The 19,711-nt window shown below is 47.6% G+C and overlaps 1 protein-coding gene across 1 annotated transcript in view; it reads right to left on the reverse strand.

The window, feature by feature from the left end:
- ilk (integrin-linked kinase) overlaps positions 1-19,711 on the reverse strand; it is a 114,919-nt gene that overhangs the window by 35,681 nt on the left and 59,527 nt on the right. The window contains exons 3-5 of the mRNA XM_080197780.1: positions 19,282-19,447; positions 8,206-8,301; positions 633-729 (exon numbers count right to left, since the gene is read on the reverse strand). Coding sequence (XP_080053906.1) covers positions 633-729; positions 8,206-8,301; positions 19,282-19,447 — 359 coding nt within the window. The remainder of the gene's footprint in view (positions 1-632; positions 730-8,205; positions 8,302-19,281; positions 19,448-19,711) is intronic.

Genomic DNA, 19,711 nt, shown 5'->3' on the forward strand with positions numbered 1-19,711 from the left:
AAGAATGAGGGGAGATCTCATTGAGACGTATAAGATGATGAATGGGATGGATAGGATAGAGGTGGAGAGACTCTTCCCGCTCAAAAAAGACAGTAGGACTAGGGGGCACAGCCTCAAGATAAAAGGGGGGCGGTTTAGAACGGAGTTGAGGAGGAACTTCTTCACTCAAAGGGTGGTGAATCTCTGGAATTCTCTGCCCGTTGAAGTGGTGGAGGCTGCCTCGCTAAATATTTTTAAGACGCGGGTTGATGGGTTTTTGATAAGAGAGGGGATTAAGGGTTATGGGGAGAGGGCGGGAAAGTGGAACTGAGCCACGACAGAGCAGCCATGATCTTATTGAATGGCGGGGCAGGCTCGAAGGGCTAGATGGCCTACTCCTGCTCCTATTTCTTATGTTCTTATGTTATGTTCTTATGTTCAATCATTTACTTTGTCATCTGTCACAATGCAGTTGCAGATGCTGGTCACTGGATGATTCTGTGGAGTGATTTTCTGAAGCCTCCATCTCGTCTTTGTCACCAGAAAGTGAGAGTGTGTATACACTATCATGTGTGCAGAAAAACCACGGGCAACTTGAGTTTCACCATCTGAACTTCCAACATTTGATCAGTTGGATAAAACAGCGTACGTACCCTTCAGTAGCTCACGCAAGTGGGCTTTTCCCTTGTCCAGTGGAGTCTCTCCATACTTACTGCAGATGCTGACTAGGGCTCCATTAAGCACCAGATCCTGAAAGGAAAGAGACACCAGATTTACTCGCAGTGGGTCTCCTGTCAATCAGACCCCTGTATAGCATGTGACTGAGTGTGAGCTTCAGCACCCAGTCATGGCAGGTTGTCTCCACACTGTCACTGGGACACACTCAGCATGGAACCTCCCATTATCATTGATTACTTTGGCACTTTCAAAGTTAAATGTGATTTAAGATCAAAGATACTCAACAGGAAATGAAGTTTTGTCAATGGGAGACAGACATAAACATGTTTACAGCTGTTCTTTGACATTATACAGTAAGTCTTCTCTTTGAGTGAGGAGGGAGCAGTGAGCACAGAATTTGGGACACACAAATATAAATTACACAAATTTAAGTCAGGCATTACGCCTGCTGCGTGCCTGAGAGCACACTGATAATGGGAGTCACTGGGGGCAATTCTCTGAGCCGCTGCTTTTGGAGCACAGTGGGCCCAGAGATGTGAGCGGTGGCTGTGTTGTGGGCTTTCCACCGAGCACCGCGGCCTCTGCCCGAGGCTCTGGCAGTCAGATTTCCGGCACCATCAGCTCGTGCACAGAACTGCATAATTTATGCAAATAGTATTTAAACATATTTTAAATACCATTCGTGGACTGGGAGTAAAATCCCACTGGCATCTCCCCAACCTGTCAGGAGTGGTCCACTCCAGCGGAGTTTATTGGAGCCCCCCCACTTGCGGGCAGCTGATGGCCCAACCCCACTGGAGTGAAGAGGGGCAATAAAGGCCCCTCCACAACCAAGGATTGGGTGCTGGGGATGCACCCTGGGCATTGCCAGCCTGACAGTGCTTCTGGGATCCCTGGCATTGCCCAAGGGGCAAAGTGCCAGGGGGCACCTTGGCACTTCCCACCAGGTATCAGGTAGTGGAGGGTTGGGGGTAGGCTAATGGGAGCTGAAGCCTCTGGAGGTGGGGGAGTCCTGCTTCCACACTGCATTTGGGCTGAGTGGCAGAGGGAGAGAGGCCAGCCTGTTTTGGGGGTGGGGGGAGGCGGTGTCAGACAGTGTGGGGCTACTACATATGTGCCAATCTCAGCACTGACAGATCGGCACGTGCACAGTGATGCACTCAGCTCTGTGTTGCCAGCCTCTCCAGCTGGAATAGCCCCCCCTGGATTTTCAGTGTGATTCATGCTGTATACAAAAGTATCCAGAGAGGCAGTTTTTTTCACACAGAGGATGGTGAGTGTCTGGAACAAGCTGCCAGAGGTAGTAGTAGAGAAGGGTACAATTTTGTCTTTTAAAAAGCATTTAGACAGCTACATGGGTAAAATGGGTACAGAGGGATATGGGCAATTGGGATTAGCTTAGAGGTTTAAAAAAATAGGCGGCATGGAGAAGTTGGGCCGAAGGGCCTGTTTCCACACTGTAACCCCTATGATTCTAGTGCACACTGCACTGCAGAGTGTGGGACATTCAGTTTGAAACTCTGGCTGAAAAAACCAGTGCGATTTACTTCAATTTTTATGCAAATTCAACACTTTTTTTGGGGAGAATGCTCCTGTTGTCTCTGCAATCATTGTAATTAAATCCTCCTGACAGTTGTGGCATTGTAGTTTTATATATATAATATCACACAGCCAGGAGTGAGTTACAGGCTGAGTACTCTGCTGAGGGATATAGGGCAGGATTTTACAGCCTTGCTCATCCCACAGCCTTTAAATCCCATCCAAGGTCAATAGCCCTTTCCAAGGTCCACATATCGCTCGCTCCCGTTCCCGTGGCGGGCAGGGTGGTAAAATTCCGGCCGTAAAGTTCTCACTGTAAACTAGGTCAATGCAGTGTAATGCTACAGTCCGACAAGCAGCCTGTGAACAGGGATACAGCAATAATCCCGGTTTGTGAACAGGGATACAGCAATAATCCCGGTTTGTGAACAGGGATACAGCAATAATCCCGGTTTGTGAACAGGGATACAGCAATAATCCCAGTTTGTGAACAGGGATACAGCAATAATCCCAGTTGTGAACAGGGATACAGCAATAATCCCAGTTTGTGAACAGGGATACAGCAATAATCCCGGTCTGTGAACAGGGATACAGCCTGTGAACAGGGATACAGCAATAATCCCAGTCTGTGAACAGGGATACAGCCTGTGAACAGGGATACAGTCTGTGAACAGGGATACAGCAATAATCCCGGTTTGTGAACACGGATACAGCAATAATCCCGGTCTGTGAACAGGGATACAGCCTGTGAACAGGGATACAGCAATAATCCCAGTCTGTGAACAGGGATACAGTCTGTGAACAGGGATACAGTCTGTGAACAGGGATACAGCAATAATCCTGGTTTGTGAACAGGGATACAGCAATAATCCCAGTCTGTGAACAGGGATACAGTCTGTGAACAGGGATACAGCAATAATCCCGGTTTGTGAACTGGGATACAGCAATAATCCTGGTTTGTGAACAGGGATACAGCAATAATCCCAGTCTGTGAAGAGAGATACAGTCTGTGAACAGGGATACAGCGATCAATCCCGGTATAGGGCAGGCAGGGAGTGGATTGTGATGGGGACCAGGGCAGGTCGAGGTCTGTGGGCTGATAATAACTGCAACAAAAAGTCTCATTCTTTGCCAAATCATGAAAGGTCTGGCCAGAACAGAGAGAGAAAAACTGTTTCCATCAGCAGAAGTCAAGACCCAGGAGACACCAAGATAAAGCGACTGATAAACAAACCAATGGCAAGATGAGGAAATTCAGCTATGACAGGTCTGTTTTTTACACAGTGAATGGTTAGGATCTCGAATGCGCTACCAGACAGTGTGTTGAAGGTAGATTCAATCGAGGAATTCAGAAGGATAAGTAACTGAAGAGGAAAGGTGTGAGGGGTGAGGGAGAAAGGGCAGGGGAGCAAAACTGCCCTTGCAGAGAGCCGGCAGGGATTCAACATGCAATAGGACCTTCCTAACGCAGTGACTTTTCACTCAGGTTTCTCATCATCTCAATCCTAAATGGCCAACCCTGTATCCTGAGACTGCGACCCTTTGTCCCAGACCTTCCCCCACAGCCAGAGGAAACAACATTCCTGCATCCAGTCTGTCTAGTCGTGTCAGAATTTTATATATTTCAATGAGATCCTCTCGCATTTTTCTAATTCCAGTAAATAAAGGCCCAGTTGACCCAATCTTTCCTCATATGTTAACCCTACCGCCCCAGGAATCATCTTTCTTAGATATGAATACTAAGTCTGCAAATAATACTTCATCTGTGCCACCATGTTACCCTATGCCACAAAGAGGACATAAGGAAACTACTATGGGACATAGATAGGTTAGGTCAATGGTAAGAATTGACAAATGGGAGTATAATGTGGGAAAATGTGAACTTGTCCACTTTAACAGGAATAATAAAAAACAGCATATTACTTAAATGGAGAAAACTGCAGACCTCTAAGGTACAGAGGGATCTGGGTGTCCTAGTACATGACTCACAAAAGTTTAGTGTGAAGGTACAGCAAGTGATTAGGAAGGCAAATAGAATGTTGGTGTTTTTGCAAGAGGAATGGGATATAAGGGATTTGCTACAGTTGTACAAAGTATTGGTGAGATCATATTTAGAATACCATGTAAAGGTTTGGTCTCCTTATTTAAGGAAGGATATAATTACATGAGCAATATAGAGAAGGTTCATTCCACATACCTGTGGTGAAGGGGATGTCTTATGAGGAAATGTTGGACAGGCTGGGCCTGTATCCACTGGAGTTTAGAAGAATGAGCAATAACCTTACAGAAATTACAGACTTTACAGAACCTTACAGACTTCACAGAACCTTACAGACTTCGGTAGGAATAATGGTAGGAAGGACTATTACTTACGGGGCGAAAAACTGCAGCAGGCGACGGTGCAGAGGGACCTCGGGGTCCTTGTGCATGAATCGCAAAAACCCAGCCTGCAGGTGCAGCAGGTGGTCAGGAAGGCGAATGGGATGCTGGCCTTCATAGCGAGGGGGACTGAATATAAAAGTAGGGAGGTCTTGCTGCAGCTGTATAGGGCATTGGTGAGGCCGCAGCTGGAGTACTGTGTGCAGTTTTGGGCGCCGCACCTGCGCAAAGATATTTTGGCCTTGGAGGGAGTGCAGAGGAGGTTTACTAGGCTGATACCGGAGTTGAGGGGGTTGAGCTATGAGGAGAGGCTGAATAAACTGGGCTTGTACTCGTTAGAGTTTAGAAGAATGAGGGGAGATCTCATTGAGACGTATAAGATGATGAATGGGATGGATAGGGTAGAGGTGGAAAGGCTCTTCCCGCTCAGAAAGGACAGTAGGACTAGGGGGCATAGCCTCAAGTTAAAGGGGGGGCGGTTTAGAACGGAGTTGAGGAGGAACTTCTTCACTCAAAGGGTGGTGAATCTCTGGAATTCTCTGCCCGTTGAGGTGGTGGAGGCTGCCTCGCTAAATATTTTTAAGACACGGGTTGATGGGTTTTTGATAAGCGAGGGGATTAAGGGTTATGGGGAGAGGGCGGGAATGTGGAACTGAGCCACGACAGATCAGTCATGATCTTATTGAATGGTGGGGCAGGCTCAAAGGGCTGGATGGCCTACTCCTGCTCCTATTTCTTATGTTCTTATGCTCTTAAATACACGATCCTGAGGAGACTAGACAGAGTGGTTGCTGAGGGGATGTTCCCCCTTGTGGGAGAGGCTGGTAACAGGGGACACTATTTAAAAGTAAGGGGTCCCCCATTTAAGGTGGAGATGAGAATTACTTTTGTTCTTTGTATTTTTCTCTTAAACAGTTAGAACATAGAACATAAAACATTACAGCGCAGAACAGGCCCTTCGGCCCACGATGTTGCACCGACCAGTTACAAAACAATGACCCACTAACCTAAACCAATCCCTTCTCGTCCATAAACCTATCCACGGATCTCTTAAACGCCCCCAAACTAGGCGCATTTACAACTGCAGCAGGCAGGGCATTCCAATGCCTTACCACCCTCTGGGTAAAGAACCTACCCCTGACATCCGTCCTATAACTACCACCCCTTAATTTAAAGCCATGCCCCCTCGTGCTAGATTTCTCCATCAGAGGAAAAAGGCTATTACTATCCACCCTATCTAAACCTCTAATCATCTTATATGTTTCAATAAGGTCCCCTCTTTGCCGCCTTCTTTCCAGCGAAAACAACCCCAAATCCCTCAGCCTCTCCTCATAGGACCTCCCCTCCATACCAGGCAACATCCTGGTAAACCTCCTCTGCACCCTCTCCAAAGCCTCCACTTCCTTCCTGTAATGTGGGGACCAGAACTGCACACAGTACTCCAAGTGCGGCTGCACCAGAGTTGTGTACAGTTGCAACATGACGCTGCGACTCCTAAATTCAATCCCCCTACCAATAAACGCCAAGACACCATATGCCTTCTTAACAACCTTATCTACTTGACTCCCAACTTTCAGGGATCTATGTACACATACACCTAGATCCCTCTGCTCATCCACACTATTCAAAGTCCTCCCGTTAGCCCTATACTCGACACATCTGTTATTCCTACCAAAGTGAATTACCTCAGTCTGCAGAAGGATCTAGATAGGCTGGGCGAATGGGCCAGGAAATGGCAAATGGAATTTAATGTTGGCAAGTGTGAGGTGGTCCACTTTAGTAGGAAGAATGGTAGGAAGGACTATTACTTACGTGGCGAAAAACTGCAGCAGGCGACGGTGCAGAGGGACCTCGGGGTCCTTGTGCATGAGTCGCAAAAACCCAGCTTGCAGGTGCAGCAGGTGGTCAGGAAGGCGAATGGGATGCTGGCCTTCATAGCGAGGGGGATTGAATATAAAAGTAGGGAGGTCTTGCTGCAGCTGTATAGGGCATTGGTGAGGCCGCAGCTGGAGTACTGTGTGCAGTTTTGGGCGCCGCACCTGCGCAAGGATATTTTGGCCTTGGAGGGAGTGCAGAGGAGGTTTACTAGGCTGATACCGGAGTTGAGGGGGTTGAGCTATGAGGAGAGGCTGAATAAACTAGGCTTGTACTCGTTAGAGTTTAGAAGAATGAGGGGAGATCTCATTGAGACGTATAAGATGATGAATGGGATGGATAGGATAGAGGTGGAGAGACTGTTCCCGCTCAAAAAAGACAGTAGGACTAGGGGGCACAGCCTCAAGATAAAGGGGGGGCGGTTTAGAACGGAGTTGAGGAGGAACTTCTTCACTCAAAGGGTGGTGAATATCTGGAATTCTCTGCCCGTTGAAGTGGTGGAGGCTGCCTCGCTAAATATTTTTAAGAAGCGGGTTGATGGATTTTTGATAAGAGAGGGGATTAAGGGTTATGGGGAGAGGGCGGGAAAGTGGAACTGAGCCACGACAGATCAGCCATGATCTTATTGAATGGCGGGGCAGGCTCGAAGGGCCAGATGGCCTACTCCTGCTCCTATTTCTTATGTTCTTATGTTCTCCGCATTAAACTCCATCCGCCACCTCTCGGCCCAGCTCTGCAACCTGTCTAAGTCTTCCTGCAAACTATGACACCCTTCATCACTATCTACCACACCTCCGACTTTGGTGTCATCAGCAAACTTACTAATCCACCCAACTATACCCTCATCCAGATCATTAATAAAAATTACAAACAGCAGTGGCCCCAAAACAGATCCCTGAGGCACACCACTCGTAACCGAACTCCATGATGAATATTTACCATCAACCACCACCCTCTGTCTCCTATCCGCTAGCCAATTCCTGATCCAATTCCCTAGATCACCCCCAATCCCATACATCTGCATTTTCTGCAGAAGCCTACCATGGTGAACCTTATCAAACGCCTTACTAAAATCCATATACACCACGTCAACTGCCTTACCCCCATCCACCTCTTTGGTCTGTGTTAGTCTGTGGAATTCTCTTCCCCAGAGAGTTGTACAGCTGGGGTCACTGAATACTTTTAAGGTTGAGTTAGACAGATTCTTGTCTGACGAGGGAGTCAAAGTTGTAGGGACAGTCAGGGAAGTAGCATTCAGGCACTATCAGATCAGCCGTGATCTCATTTAATTTGATTTATTATTGTCACATGTATTAGTGTACAGTGAAAAGTATTGTTTCTTGCGCACTATACAGACAGAGCATACCGTTCATAGAGAAGGAAACAAGAGGGTGCAGAATGTAATGTTACAGCCATAGCTAGGATATAACAAAAGATCAACTTAGTGCAAGGTAGGTCCATTCCAAAAGTCTGACAGCAGCAGGGGAGAAGCTGTTCTTCAGTTGGTTGGTACGTGACTTCAGATTTTTGTATCTTTTTCCTGACGTAAGTAGGTGGAAGAGAGAATGGCCGGGGTGCGTGGGGTTCTTGATTATGCTGGCTGTTTTGCCAAGGCAGCAGGAAGTGTAGACAGAGTCAATGGATGGCACAGCATGTTTGTAGGGCCGAATGGTCTACTAATCTGAATGTTCACCATGCAAAAACTGATCTCTAGCATATCGAAGACCATGAACACAGTGTTATACAACCTCTCACCTCAGCGACCTCATCATGACCCCAGAAACAGGCATAGTGCAGTGGTGTATTCCCATGTTCATTCACTGCACTGACATCTGCTTTACACTGGATAAGCTGCAGAGAGAAACACAGAAGGTGATTTATCTGGGTTCCTCACAGCCCCCGAATAACATGAGAGCAAGATATAATAACCACAGAGAAAATTAGGGGAAAAAAATCAGGCACCATTTTTTGCCTTTTTGAACAAATATTGTATAATTAGCTTCATTCAAAACAGAAAACACTCCCAGTTACAAGAGGAAAGGTAGAGCTTCCTTCTTTGAATATTAGACTGTCTTTTGATGACGTGGGATACATTTACAACAGTAGCAGATTTCTTGCCTGCAAGAGACAGACACAGCACAGCTCCCAACACCAAGCCTTCAATGATGGGAAACAGACAAGCTTCTGCGATGTACAGACCTTCCTATACCTCAGTCTATTTGTACATAACCCATGAGCTACTCCGTGAGAGTGGAGAGGCACGGCGGCACAGTGGTTAGCACTGCTGTGTCACAGTGCCAGGGACCCAGGTTCAATTCCTGTGTCACTGTGTGGAGTTTGCACATTCCCCCTGTTTCTGCATTGGTTTCCTCTGGGTGCTCCAGTTTCCTCCCACAGTCCAAAGATATACGGGTAAGATGGATTGACCATGCTAAGTTGCCCTTTCATGTCAGGGGGATTAGCTAGGGTAAATGCATGGGGTTATGGGGATAAGGCCGGATGGGATTGTGGTTGGTGCAGACTCCTACAGTGCAGAAGGAGGGCAATCAGGCCATCGAGTCTGCACTGACCACAATCCCACCCAGGTCCTATCCCCTTAAACCCACTTATCTACCCTACAATTCCCCCTGACACTAAGGGCAATTTAGAATGGCCAATCAACCTAACCCACATATCCTTGGAGTGTGGAAGGAAACCAGAGCATCCAGAGGAAATCTGCACAGACACGGGGAGAATGTGCACTCCACACAGACAGTCACCCAAAGCCAGAATTGAACCTGGGTCCCTGGTGCTGTGAGGCAGCAGTGCTAACCACTGTGCCACCATGATGCCTGATGATTCTATGAATAATGGAATGGAAGCCCAGGGTACGAAAAGAAACGGCAGACTAGCAAATGCATTAGGGATTGTAATTTATCAAAATTCGCTGGACTCTGGGGAGGTGCCAGCTGTTTGGAAAACAGCTAATGTAACACCAGTGTTAAAAAAAGGTAGACAAAAAGCAGGTAACAACAGGCCGGTGAACTTAACATCTATAGTTGGGAAAATGCTGGAATCTATCATTAAGAAAGAAATAGCAAGACACCTGGAAAAGAATGGCTCAATCAAGCAGACGCAGCATGGATTCATAAAGGGAATGTCGTGTTTGATTAATTTACTGGAATTTTATGAGGATATAACGTGTGCGGTTGACAGAGGGGAACCGGTGGATGTAGAACATAGAACATTACAGTGCAGTACAGGCCCTTCGGCCCTCAATGTTGCATCGACCAGTGGAACCAATCTAATGACCCTCTAACCTAAACTATTCCAATATTATCCATATGCCTATCCACTGACCATTTGAACGCCCTTAAAGTTGGTGAGTCCACAACTGCTGCAGGCAGGGCATTCCACGTCCTTACTACCCTCTGAGTAAAGAGCCTACCTCTGACATCCGTCCTATAATTACCACCCCTTAATTTAAAGCTATGTCCCCTTGTGTTAGCCATCACCATCCAAGGAAAAAGGCTCTCACTGTCCACCTTATCTAACCCTCTGATCATCTTGTATGCCTCAATTAGGTCACCTCTCAACCTTCTTCTCTCTAACAAAAACAACCTCAAGTCCCTCAGCCTTTCCTCATAAGACCTTCCCACCATACCAGGCAACATCCTGGTAAATCTCCTCTGCACCCTTTCCAATGCCTCCACATCTTTCTTATAATGCGGCGACCAGAACTGTACGCAATACTCCAAGTGCGGCCGCACCAGAGTTTTGTACAGTTGTAACATGACCTCACAGTTCCGAAATTCAATCCCTCTACCAATAAAAGCTAACACACCGTACGCCTTCTTAACAACCTTATCAACCTGGGTGCTAACTTTCAGGGAGCTATGCACATGTACACCGAGATCTCTCTGCTCGTCAACACCACCAGGAGTCCTTCCATTAGCCCTATATTCTGTACACCTGTTACTTTTACCAAAGTGAATCACCTCACACTTTTCCACATTAAACTCCATTTGCCACTTCTCAGCCCAACTCTGCAGCTTATGTATGTCCCTCCGCAACTGTAACATCCACCCTCAGCCATGATCTTATTGAATGGCGGGGCAGGCTCGAGAGGCTAGATGGCCTACTCCTGCTCCTATTTCTTACGTTCTTATAAACAGAGTGCAAACTGAAGCTCTGTTGGCAAATGTAAGGTTTTCACAAACTCATTCCATCCAAACTGTACATATCTGTTCCACCCACACCACACATCCCATTCCAACCATAACACACACATCTGTACCATACACACTACACATAGCTGTTAAATACAAGCTACATACCGGAACCATACACACCACACATACCGGTTCCACCCACACAACACATACCAGTACCAGAAACACCACATATCCATTCCATTGTGTGATGGAAGCTTGTATTTCTTTTAGACACAAAATCTAACTGGAAGGGAAAGAGAACCTTCAAGATTCTCTGACAACTGAGGCTGAAAAAGAAATGGAAACTTCAGGTTGCTGGGGAAACTGATACTGGTTGAAATCACATAAAACAGGATTGAGGGATATGGCGGAAAATGGTGGGATTGATGGATACAGGGAGAGATGGATAGGTGGGATTGGAGGATTCGGGGAGAGATGGATAGGTGGGATTGGAGGATTCGGGGAGAGATGGACAGGCAGGAATGAGCGACAGAAAGACAGATGGGTAGGCAGGATTGAGGGATACGGGGACAGATGGGTAGGCAGAATTGGGGATACGGGGAGAGATGGATAGGCGGGATTGGGGGATACAAGGAGAGATGGGTAGGCAGACTTGGGGATATGGGGAGATGGGTAGGTGGGATTGGAGGATTCGGGGAGAGATGGATAGGCAGGAATGAGCGACAGAAAGACAGGATTGGGGAATACGGGGAGAGATGGGTAGGTGGGATTGGGGGATACAGGGAGAGATGGGTAGGCAGGATTGGGGATACGGGGGTAGGCGAGTGGGTGGGATCAGTAAGTGGTGCATGAGCAGTGAGGGAGAGAGAATCCGAGTGGGTGTATTTAGGAGTTTAGGTCAAAGTAGGTAATCAACTGGTAAATCCTTTTAGTGTTCAAATTAAATAGGTAGCTGACTGAGTGACAGTTAACCCGGAATCATCTGAAAGCCCCTTGCCTGAAATAAGACCAGTTACTGTAGAAGCTCAACTAGAAAGTGGTTCATCTCAGTTTATGATAAAAAAGGGACTGTTTCAAGGGCACAAACTCCAGGAAAGGTATCACAGAGGAAATAGAAGCAGGACTGGGCCACCAGGCCCTTCCCGCCTGGCTCCGTCCTTCCATACGATCATGGCTGATCTCTGTGTAATGATCCAGCCTCCACGATAAAGTCACAGAGATTTATAGCATGGAAACAGGCCCTTCGATCCAACTTGGCCACGCCACTATTTTGTAAAACCATTAAGCTAGCCCCATATGGCATTTGGTCCATATCCCTTTATACCCATCTTTCCCACGTAACCCATGTGGGACACGGTCTGAGGGGGACACGCTCTGAGGGGGTCACGCTCTGACTGCACATATTTGAGAATTTGGATCAAAGTGGGGATTCAGTGCAGGGGGAAGAGATGCTCCTTTGCTTTTTAACCTTTTCACCCTCAGAAAGAGGGCTTGTGCTGCTGAAGGAACTATGCTGTGGTAATGTGGTGATTCAGTGATCTGGTGATCCGGTGATTCTGTGATCTGACGATTTGGTGATCTGGTGATTCGGTGATCTGGTGGTTCAGTGTTCTGCTGATTCAGTGATCCAGTGACCTGGTGATTCGGTGATTCAATGATCTGATGATGCAATGACATGGTGATTCAGCAATCTAGTGATTTGGTGATCGGGTGATTCAATGATCTGGTGATCCGGTGATCTGGTGATCCAGTGATCTGGTGATCCAGTGATCTGGTGATGCAGTGATCCGATGATTCAGTGATCCGGTGATCTGTTGATTCAGTGATCTGGTGGTCTGTTGATTCAGTGATCCGGTGGTCTGTTGATTCAGTGATCCAGTGATTTGGTGATCCGGTAATTCAGTGATCCGATGATTCAGTGATCCGATGATCTGGTGATTCAGTGATCGGATCACTGAATCACTGGATCATTGAATCACCAGATCACTGAATCACAGGATCCGATGATCTGGTGATTCAGTGATCTGATGGTTCAGTGATTGGTGGTTCAGTGATCTGGTGGTTCAGTGATCCGATCACTGAATCACCAGATCAAGGATCACTGAATCACCAGATCACCGGATCACTGAATCATTGGATCACTGAATCACCAGATCAGGTTCACAAATCCATGAAGGTTGCGACACAAGTAGAGAAGGTTGTTAGGAAGGCTTATGGAATGCTAGCCTTTATAGGAAGGGGTATAGAGTATAGGAGCTGCCGTCTAATGCTTCAGTTGTACAGAACGTTGGTTAGGCCGCATTTGGAGTACTGCGTCCAGTTCTGGTCACCTTACTACCGGAAGGACGTGGAGGCTCTGGAGAGGGTGCAGAGGAGGCTTATCAGGATGTTGCCTGGCATGGAGGGGCTGGGTTACGAGGAAAGGTTGGAGAAACTGGGACTTTTCTCCTTGGAAACACGGAGGTTGACGGGGGACATGTTAGAGGTATATAAGATACTGAAGGGAATAGATAGAGTCAATAGTGAGAGACTGCTCCCTAGACTGGGTACAAATACAAGAGGTCATGATTTAAGGGTGAGGGGGGAAGAGGTATAATTTGGATGTGAGAGGAAGGTTCTTTACGCAGAGAGTTGTGGGGGTATGGAACGCGCTACCGAGTAGGGTGGTGGAGGTGGGAACGTTGGACTCGTTTAAGGTTCAGTTAGACAGACACATGAGTGAAACGAGGATGGAGGGTTATAGTAGGGGCTATTAAATAAGGTCAGAACCTCGGGAGACACCGGAAAAGCAGACTTGTAAGTTAACGTTTTTGTCTTTTTATTCCGCAGGTGGAGGTCCACCTCGTTGTCAAACGAGGGGCATGCACACGGTGGGTTGTGCGTGGGCTGCTCTTGGAGGTTCCGGGAGTGGCCTAGTACTTCGTGTCGGTGTGTGTGCTTGATTCTGGACTGGTAGACGGGCGCCGCAACAGCTCGGTGACTAGCACTGCTGGCTGTGCAGATACATGGATTTGGGCCTGTGTCTGTGGGAGTTTGTGCATTCTCCCTGTGGTTGCGTGGGTTTCCTCCGGGCGCTCTGGTTTCCTCCCACACCCCAAAGATGTGCTCTTAGGCTGATTGGTTTTACCAAATTGACACTATTCTCCCCTGAATCTGGCTAAGTTAGGGGTTCCATTCGTAGACACGCAGGGTAGAATAGGTGTAGGGTGATGCGGCGGCGCGGGCTTGTTGGGCCGAAGGGCCTGTTTCCCGTGCTGGGTTGTTCTTTGTTTTTATCACTGAATCTCCGGATCACTGAATCACCAGATCGGTGATCCGGTGATTCAGAGATCCGATGATTCAGTGATATGGTGATCCGGTGATTCAGCGATCCGGTGATTCGGTGATCTGGTGATCCGGTGATTCCGCGATCCGGTGATTTGGAGATCCGGTGATTCGGCGATCCGGTGATTCGGCGATCCGGTGATTCGGAGATCCGGTGATTCGGAGATCCGGTGATTCGGAGATCCGGTGATTCAGTGATCCGGTGATTCAGTGATCCGGTGATTCGGAGATCCGGTGATTCGGAGATCCGGTGATTCAGTGATCCGGTGATTCAGTGATCCGGTGATTCGGAGATCCGGTGATTCAGTGATCCGGTGATTCAGTGATCCGGTGATTCAGTGATCCGGTGATTCAGTGATCCGGTGATTCAGTGATCCGGTGATTCAGTGATCCGGTGATTCAGTGATCCGGTGAGTATTTTAGTTGTGAGGCAACAGTGGGAAAAAGGACAATTGTGACATCATAGGAAACTAGTAAGTTGATTGGCTGTTCAGTGCTCAGTTTAAGGGGTATTGTGTGACAGACCAACATCCGGAATCAGGGAAAGTTTGGGTCAATATAATCAGGTAGTACAAGTATTCAAAAATAGAACAGAGTTAACACAAGAGAAAATAAAACATGACAGGTCAGCTCAAACAAGTGGAATGCGTGTCCTGTAATGTACGTGAAGTCATAGACACCAACAATTAACTAGACAACCATATTTCTAACAAAAACCATGTTTTCGTTAGAAAGAAGGCGGCTACAAGGGGACCTTATTGAAACATATAAGATGATTAGAGGTTTAGATAGGGTGGACAGTGATAGTTTTTTTCCTCAGATGGAGAAAGCTAGCACGAGGGGGCATAGCTTTAAATTAAGGGGTGGTAGTTATAGGACGGATGTCAGAGGTAGGTTCTTTACCCAGAGGGTGGTGAGGGATTGGAATGCCCTGCCTGCTGCAGTTGTAAATGCGCCTAGTTTGGGGGCGTTTAAGAGATCCGTGGATAGGTTTACGGATGGAAAGGGTTTGGTTTAGGTTAGAGGGTCATTGCTTATTAACTGGTCGGCGCGACATCGTGGGCCGAAGGGCCTGTTCTGCGCTGTAATGTTCTATGTTCTATATGTGCAGGAAGTGTTGCCAGCTACAGAAACTTGGGTTCCAGATTTCAGAACTCAAGTGGTAGTTGGGGTCTCTGAGGTACATCCATGAGGCTGAGAGCTATGTGAATAGCACATTCATAGAGGTGGTCACACCACAGTTTAAGAGCCTGGAGGCAGAGAGGGAATGGGTGACCATTTGGCAGTCCAAGAAAACTAGGCAGGTAGTGCAGGAGTCCCACTCAGAAACTGGTTTTACATTTGAAAGCTGGTGAGGGTGCTGGTTCCTCACAGCAGAGTAAGAAGTCTGACAACACCAGGTTCAAGTCCAACCAATTTATTTGATAGTAAACTCACAAGCTTTCGGGGTTTGCCCCTTCATCAGGTGAATGGAGAATTCTGGCCTCAGACAGAGCATATAAAGCACGGACAGTTTACAGAATACTGATTAGAACGCAAGTCTTTACAACTAACCTGCTTTTCAAGTCTTAAAGTTGCCGACAATATGAGTGGAAAGAGCATTAGGCATAGGTTAAAGAGATGTGTATTGTCTCCAGACAGTACAGTAAGTGAGGTTTTGCAAACCCAGGCAAGTCACGGGGGTTACAGATAGTGCGACATGAACCCAAGATCCCTGTTGAGACTGTCCTCATGTGTGCGGAACTTGGCTATCAGTCTCTGCTCAGTGACTCTGTGCTGTCATGTGTCGTGAAGGCCGCCTTGGAAAATGCTTACCCGAAGGTCAGAGGCCGAATGCCTGTGACTGCTGAAGTGTTCGTCAACAGGAAGGGAACAGTCTTGTCGAGCGGTGTTCATTCATCCGTTGTCATAGCATCTGCATGGTCTCCCCAATGTACCATGCTTCGGGACATCCTTTACTGCAGCGACAATGTTGGCCGAGTTGGAAGAGTATTTACCGTGTACCTGATGGATGGTATTCTCACGTGAGATGATGGTATCCGTGTCGATGATCCGGCATGTCTTGCAGAGGTTGCTGTGGCAGGGTTGTGTGGTATTGTGGTCACTGTTCTCCTGAAGGCTGGGTAGTTTGCTGCGGACAATGGTCTGTTTGAGGTTGTGCGATTGTTTGAAGGCAAGAAGTGGGGGTGTGGGGATGGCCCTGGTGAGATGTTTGTCTTCTTCAATGACATGTTGAAGGCTCCGGAGGTGTCGTAGCTTCTCCGCTCCGGGGAAGCACTGGACGACGAAGGGTACTCTGTCCACCGTGTCCCGTGTTTGTCTTCTGAGGAGGTCAGTGCAGTTTTTCGCTGTGGCGCATCAGAACTGTCGATCGATGAGTCGAGCGCCATATCCTTCAGCGTCTGGAGGTGTCTGTCACGATCCTCCTCATCTGAGCAGATCCTGTGTATATGGAGGGCTTGTCCATAGGGAATGGCTTCTTTAACGTGTTTAGGGTGGAAGCTGGAGAAGTGGAGCATTGTGAGGTTATCTGTGGGCTTGCGGTACAGTGAGGTGCTGAGGTGACCGTCCTTGATGGAGATGCGTGTGTCCAAGAATGCAACCGATTCCGGAGAGTAGTCTATGGTGAGTCTGATGGTGGGATGGAACTTGTTAAAACAAAGAACAAAGAACATCCCAGCACAGGAAACAGGCCCTTCGGCCCAATGAGCCCGCGCCGCCGCATCCTCCTACACCTACCCTGCCCTGCGTGTATGCGAGTGGAACCCCTAATGTAGCCAGATTCAGGGGAGAATAGTGTCAATTTGGTACACCAATCAGCCTAAGAGCACGTCTTTGGGGTGTGGGAGGAAACCGGAGCGCCCAGAGGAAACCCACGCAACCACAGGGAGAATGCACAAACTCCCACAGACACAGGCCCAAATCCATGTATCTGCACAGCCAGCAGCGATGGTCACTGAGCTGTTGCGGTGCCCATCTGCTGGTCCAGGATTAAGCACACACACCGACACGAAGTACTAGGCCACTCCCGGAACCTCCAAGAGCAGCTCACGCACGACCCACCGTTTGCATGCCCCTCGTTTGACAACAAGGTGGACCGACCCTGTGGAATAAAAAGACAATACGTTAACAGATAACTTGTTGATGTCATCATATAGTTGTTTCAGTGATTGTTCACCATGAGTCCAAAGGAAGAAAATGTCATCGATGTATCCAGTGTAAAGCATCGGTTGAAGGTCCTGTGCGGTGAAGAAGTCTTGTTCGAACCTGTGCATGAAGATGTTGGCATATTGAGGTGCAAATTTGGTTCCCATGGCTGTTCCGTGTGTCTGAATGAAGAACTGGTTGTTGAAGGTGAAGACGTTGTGGTCCAGGATGAAGTGAATGAGTTGTAAAATTGCATCTGGAAACTGGCAATCGTCGGTGTTGAGTACTGAGGCAGTTGCAGCAATGGGATTCCCCACAACGATGGCATTTGTCTTCCATGACCATTCGGCCCCTGATCTTTGGCTAAACATTCTCCAAGGCGGCCTTCACGACACACGACAGCACAAAGTTGCCAAGCAGAAACTGATAGCCAAGTTCCGCACACATGAGGACGGCCTCAACTGGGATCTTAGGTTCATGTCACACTATCTGTAACCCTCATAACCTGCAGGGCTTGTAACATCTCACTTACTGTCCTGTCTGGAGACAACATACATCTCTTTAACCTATGCTTAATGCTACCTCCATTCACATTGTCTGCACCTTTAAGACTTGACTAACTGTAAAGACTCGAATTCTAATCAGTATTCTGTAAACTGAGTGTGCGCCTTATATGCACTGTTTGTGATCAGAACTCCCCACTCACCTGACAAAGGGACAAACCCTGAAAGCTAGTGGCTTTTACCACCAAATAAACCTTTTGGGCTTTAACCTGGTGTTGTGAGGCTTCTTACAGAATTTATTGTCCATCCCTAGTCGCCCTTGAGAAGGTGGTGGTGAGCTGACTTCTTGAATCGCTGCAGTTCATGTTCTGTGGATTGACCCACAATGCATTTAGGGAGGAAATTCCAGGATTTTGACTGTGAAGGAATGGTGATATATTTCCAAGTCAGGACGGTGAGTGTTTTGGAGGGGAACTTGCAGGTGGGGATGTTCCCATGTAGGAGTGATTACTATTAGTAGGAGGGATTACTATTTAAAGGGCGAAAAGCTGCAGCATGCTACGGTGCAGAGGGACCTGGGGGTCCTTGTGCATGAGTTGCAAAAACCCAGTCTGCAGGTGCAGCAGGTGATCAGGAAAGCGAATGGGGTGCTGGCTTTTATAGCGAGGGGGATAGAATATAAAAGTAGGGAGGTCTTGCTGCAACTGTACAGGGTACTGGTGAGGCCGCAGCTGGAGTACTGTGTGCAGTTTTGGTCGCAGCACTTGCACAAGGATATTTTGGCCTTGGAGGGAGTGCAGAGGAGGTTCACTAGGCTGATACTGGAGATGAGGGGGTTGGACTATGAAGAGAGACTAAATAGGCTGGGTCTGTACTCGTTGGAGTTTAGAAGGATGAGGGGGGATCTTATAGAGACATATAAGATAATGAAAGGGATGGATAGGGTAGAGGTAGAGAGATTCTTCCTGCTTAGAAAGGACAGCAGGACTAGAGGGCACAGTCTCAAGATAAGGGGGAGGCAGTTTAGATCGGAGTTGAGGAGGAACTTCTTCACTCAAAGGGTGGTGAATCTCTGGAATTCTCTGCCCATTGAAGTGGTGGAGGCTGCCTCGCTAAATATATTTAAGTCACGGGTAAATAGGTTTTTGACAGACAGGGGAATTAAGGGTTATGGGGAGAAAGCAGGAAAGTGGAACTGATCCACTTCAGATCAGCCATGATCTTATTGAATGGCGGGGCAGGCTCGAGGGACTAGATGGCCTACTCCTGCTCTTATTTCTTATGTTCTTATGCACCTGCTGGTCTTGTCCTTCTAGCTGGAAGTGGTCGTGGGTTTGGAAACGTGGTGGAAACAGGTTCAATCGAGGCGTTCAGGAGGACGTTAGATGATTATCTGAATAGAAATAATGTATAGGGGTTAAGGGAAAAGGCAGGAGAATGGCACTAAGTCATAACATTCATTTGGAGAGCCGGTGCAGACACGAAGGGCCAAATGGCCTCCTTCTGTGCTGTAACAATTCTGTGATTCTGTGCTTCTTTGAGGGATATGAGAAGAAGGATAGGTGGGGTTGAGGGATACAGAACTTGGGTAGTTGGGGTTAATCTGTGTAAAAGAGGTTAGATTGTTGTTTGATTTTAAAAGATTATAGACTTCCACAGCGTAGAGATAAGGTGTAACCTGTGAGTTTGAGAAAATATCCTACCTTTTGAACAATATCCCGGTGCCCATGGCTGGCAGCAAGGTGCAAGGGTGTGTCATCACCCCTATTCATCACATTGATTCGAGCTCCTCGCATTATCAACATGTCAACAACATTGGATCGACCCTCACGGCAGGCCCAGTGAAGGGGACTGAAGCCATGGTCATCCCTGCAAAAAGAAATCATCCCAGTCAGATAGCAGCAGTGGATGTAGTAGATTTAGGTGGAAAGGGACTAGACAAGAGGACGTGGGTGAAGTGAAGACTGGAAGAAATGAGTTCAGTGGGGCAGGAACAAGCAACTCCAGACTGGGCATCCAGGAGGTGCTGTGGGCCATCAGCAGCAGTGGAATTGTACTCAGCACAGTCTGTAAACTCATGGCCCGGTATATCCCCCACTCAACCATTACCATCAAACCAGGGCATCAACCCTG

Source organism: Carcharhinus amblyrhynchos, chromosome 10 (assembly GCF_965287045.1).
Source record: "Carcharhinus amblyrhynchos chromosome 10, sCarAmb.v2.hapA, whole genome shotgun sequence".
NCBI lineage: Eukaryota > Metazoa > Chordata > Chondrichthyes > Carcharhiniformes > Carcharhinidae > Carcharhinus > Carcharhinus amblyrhynchos.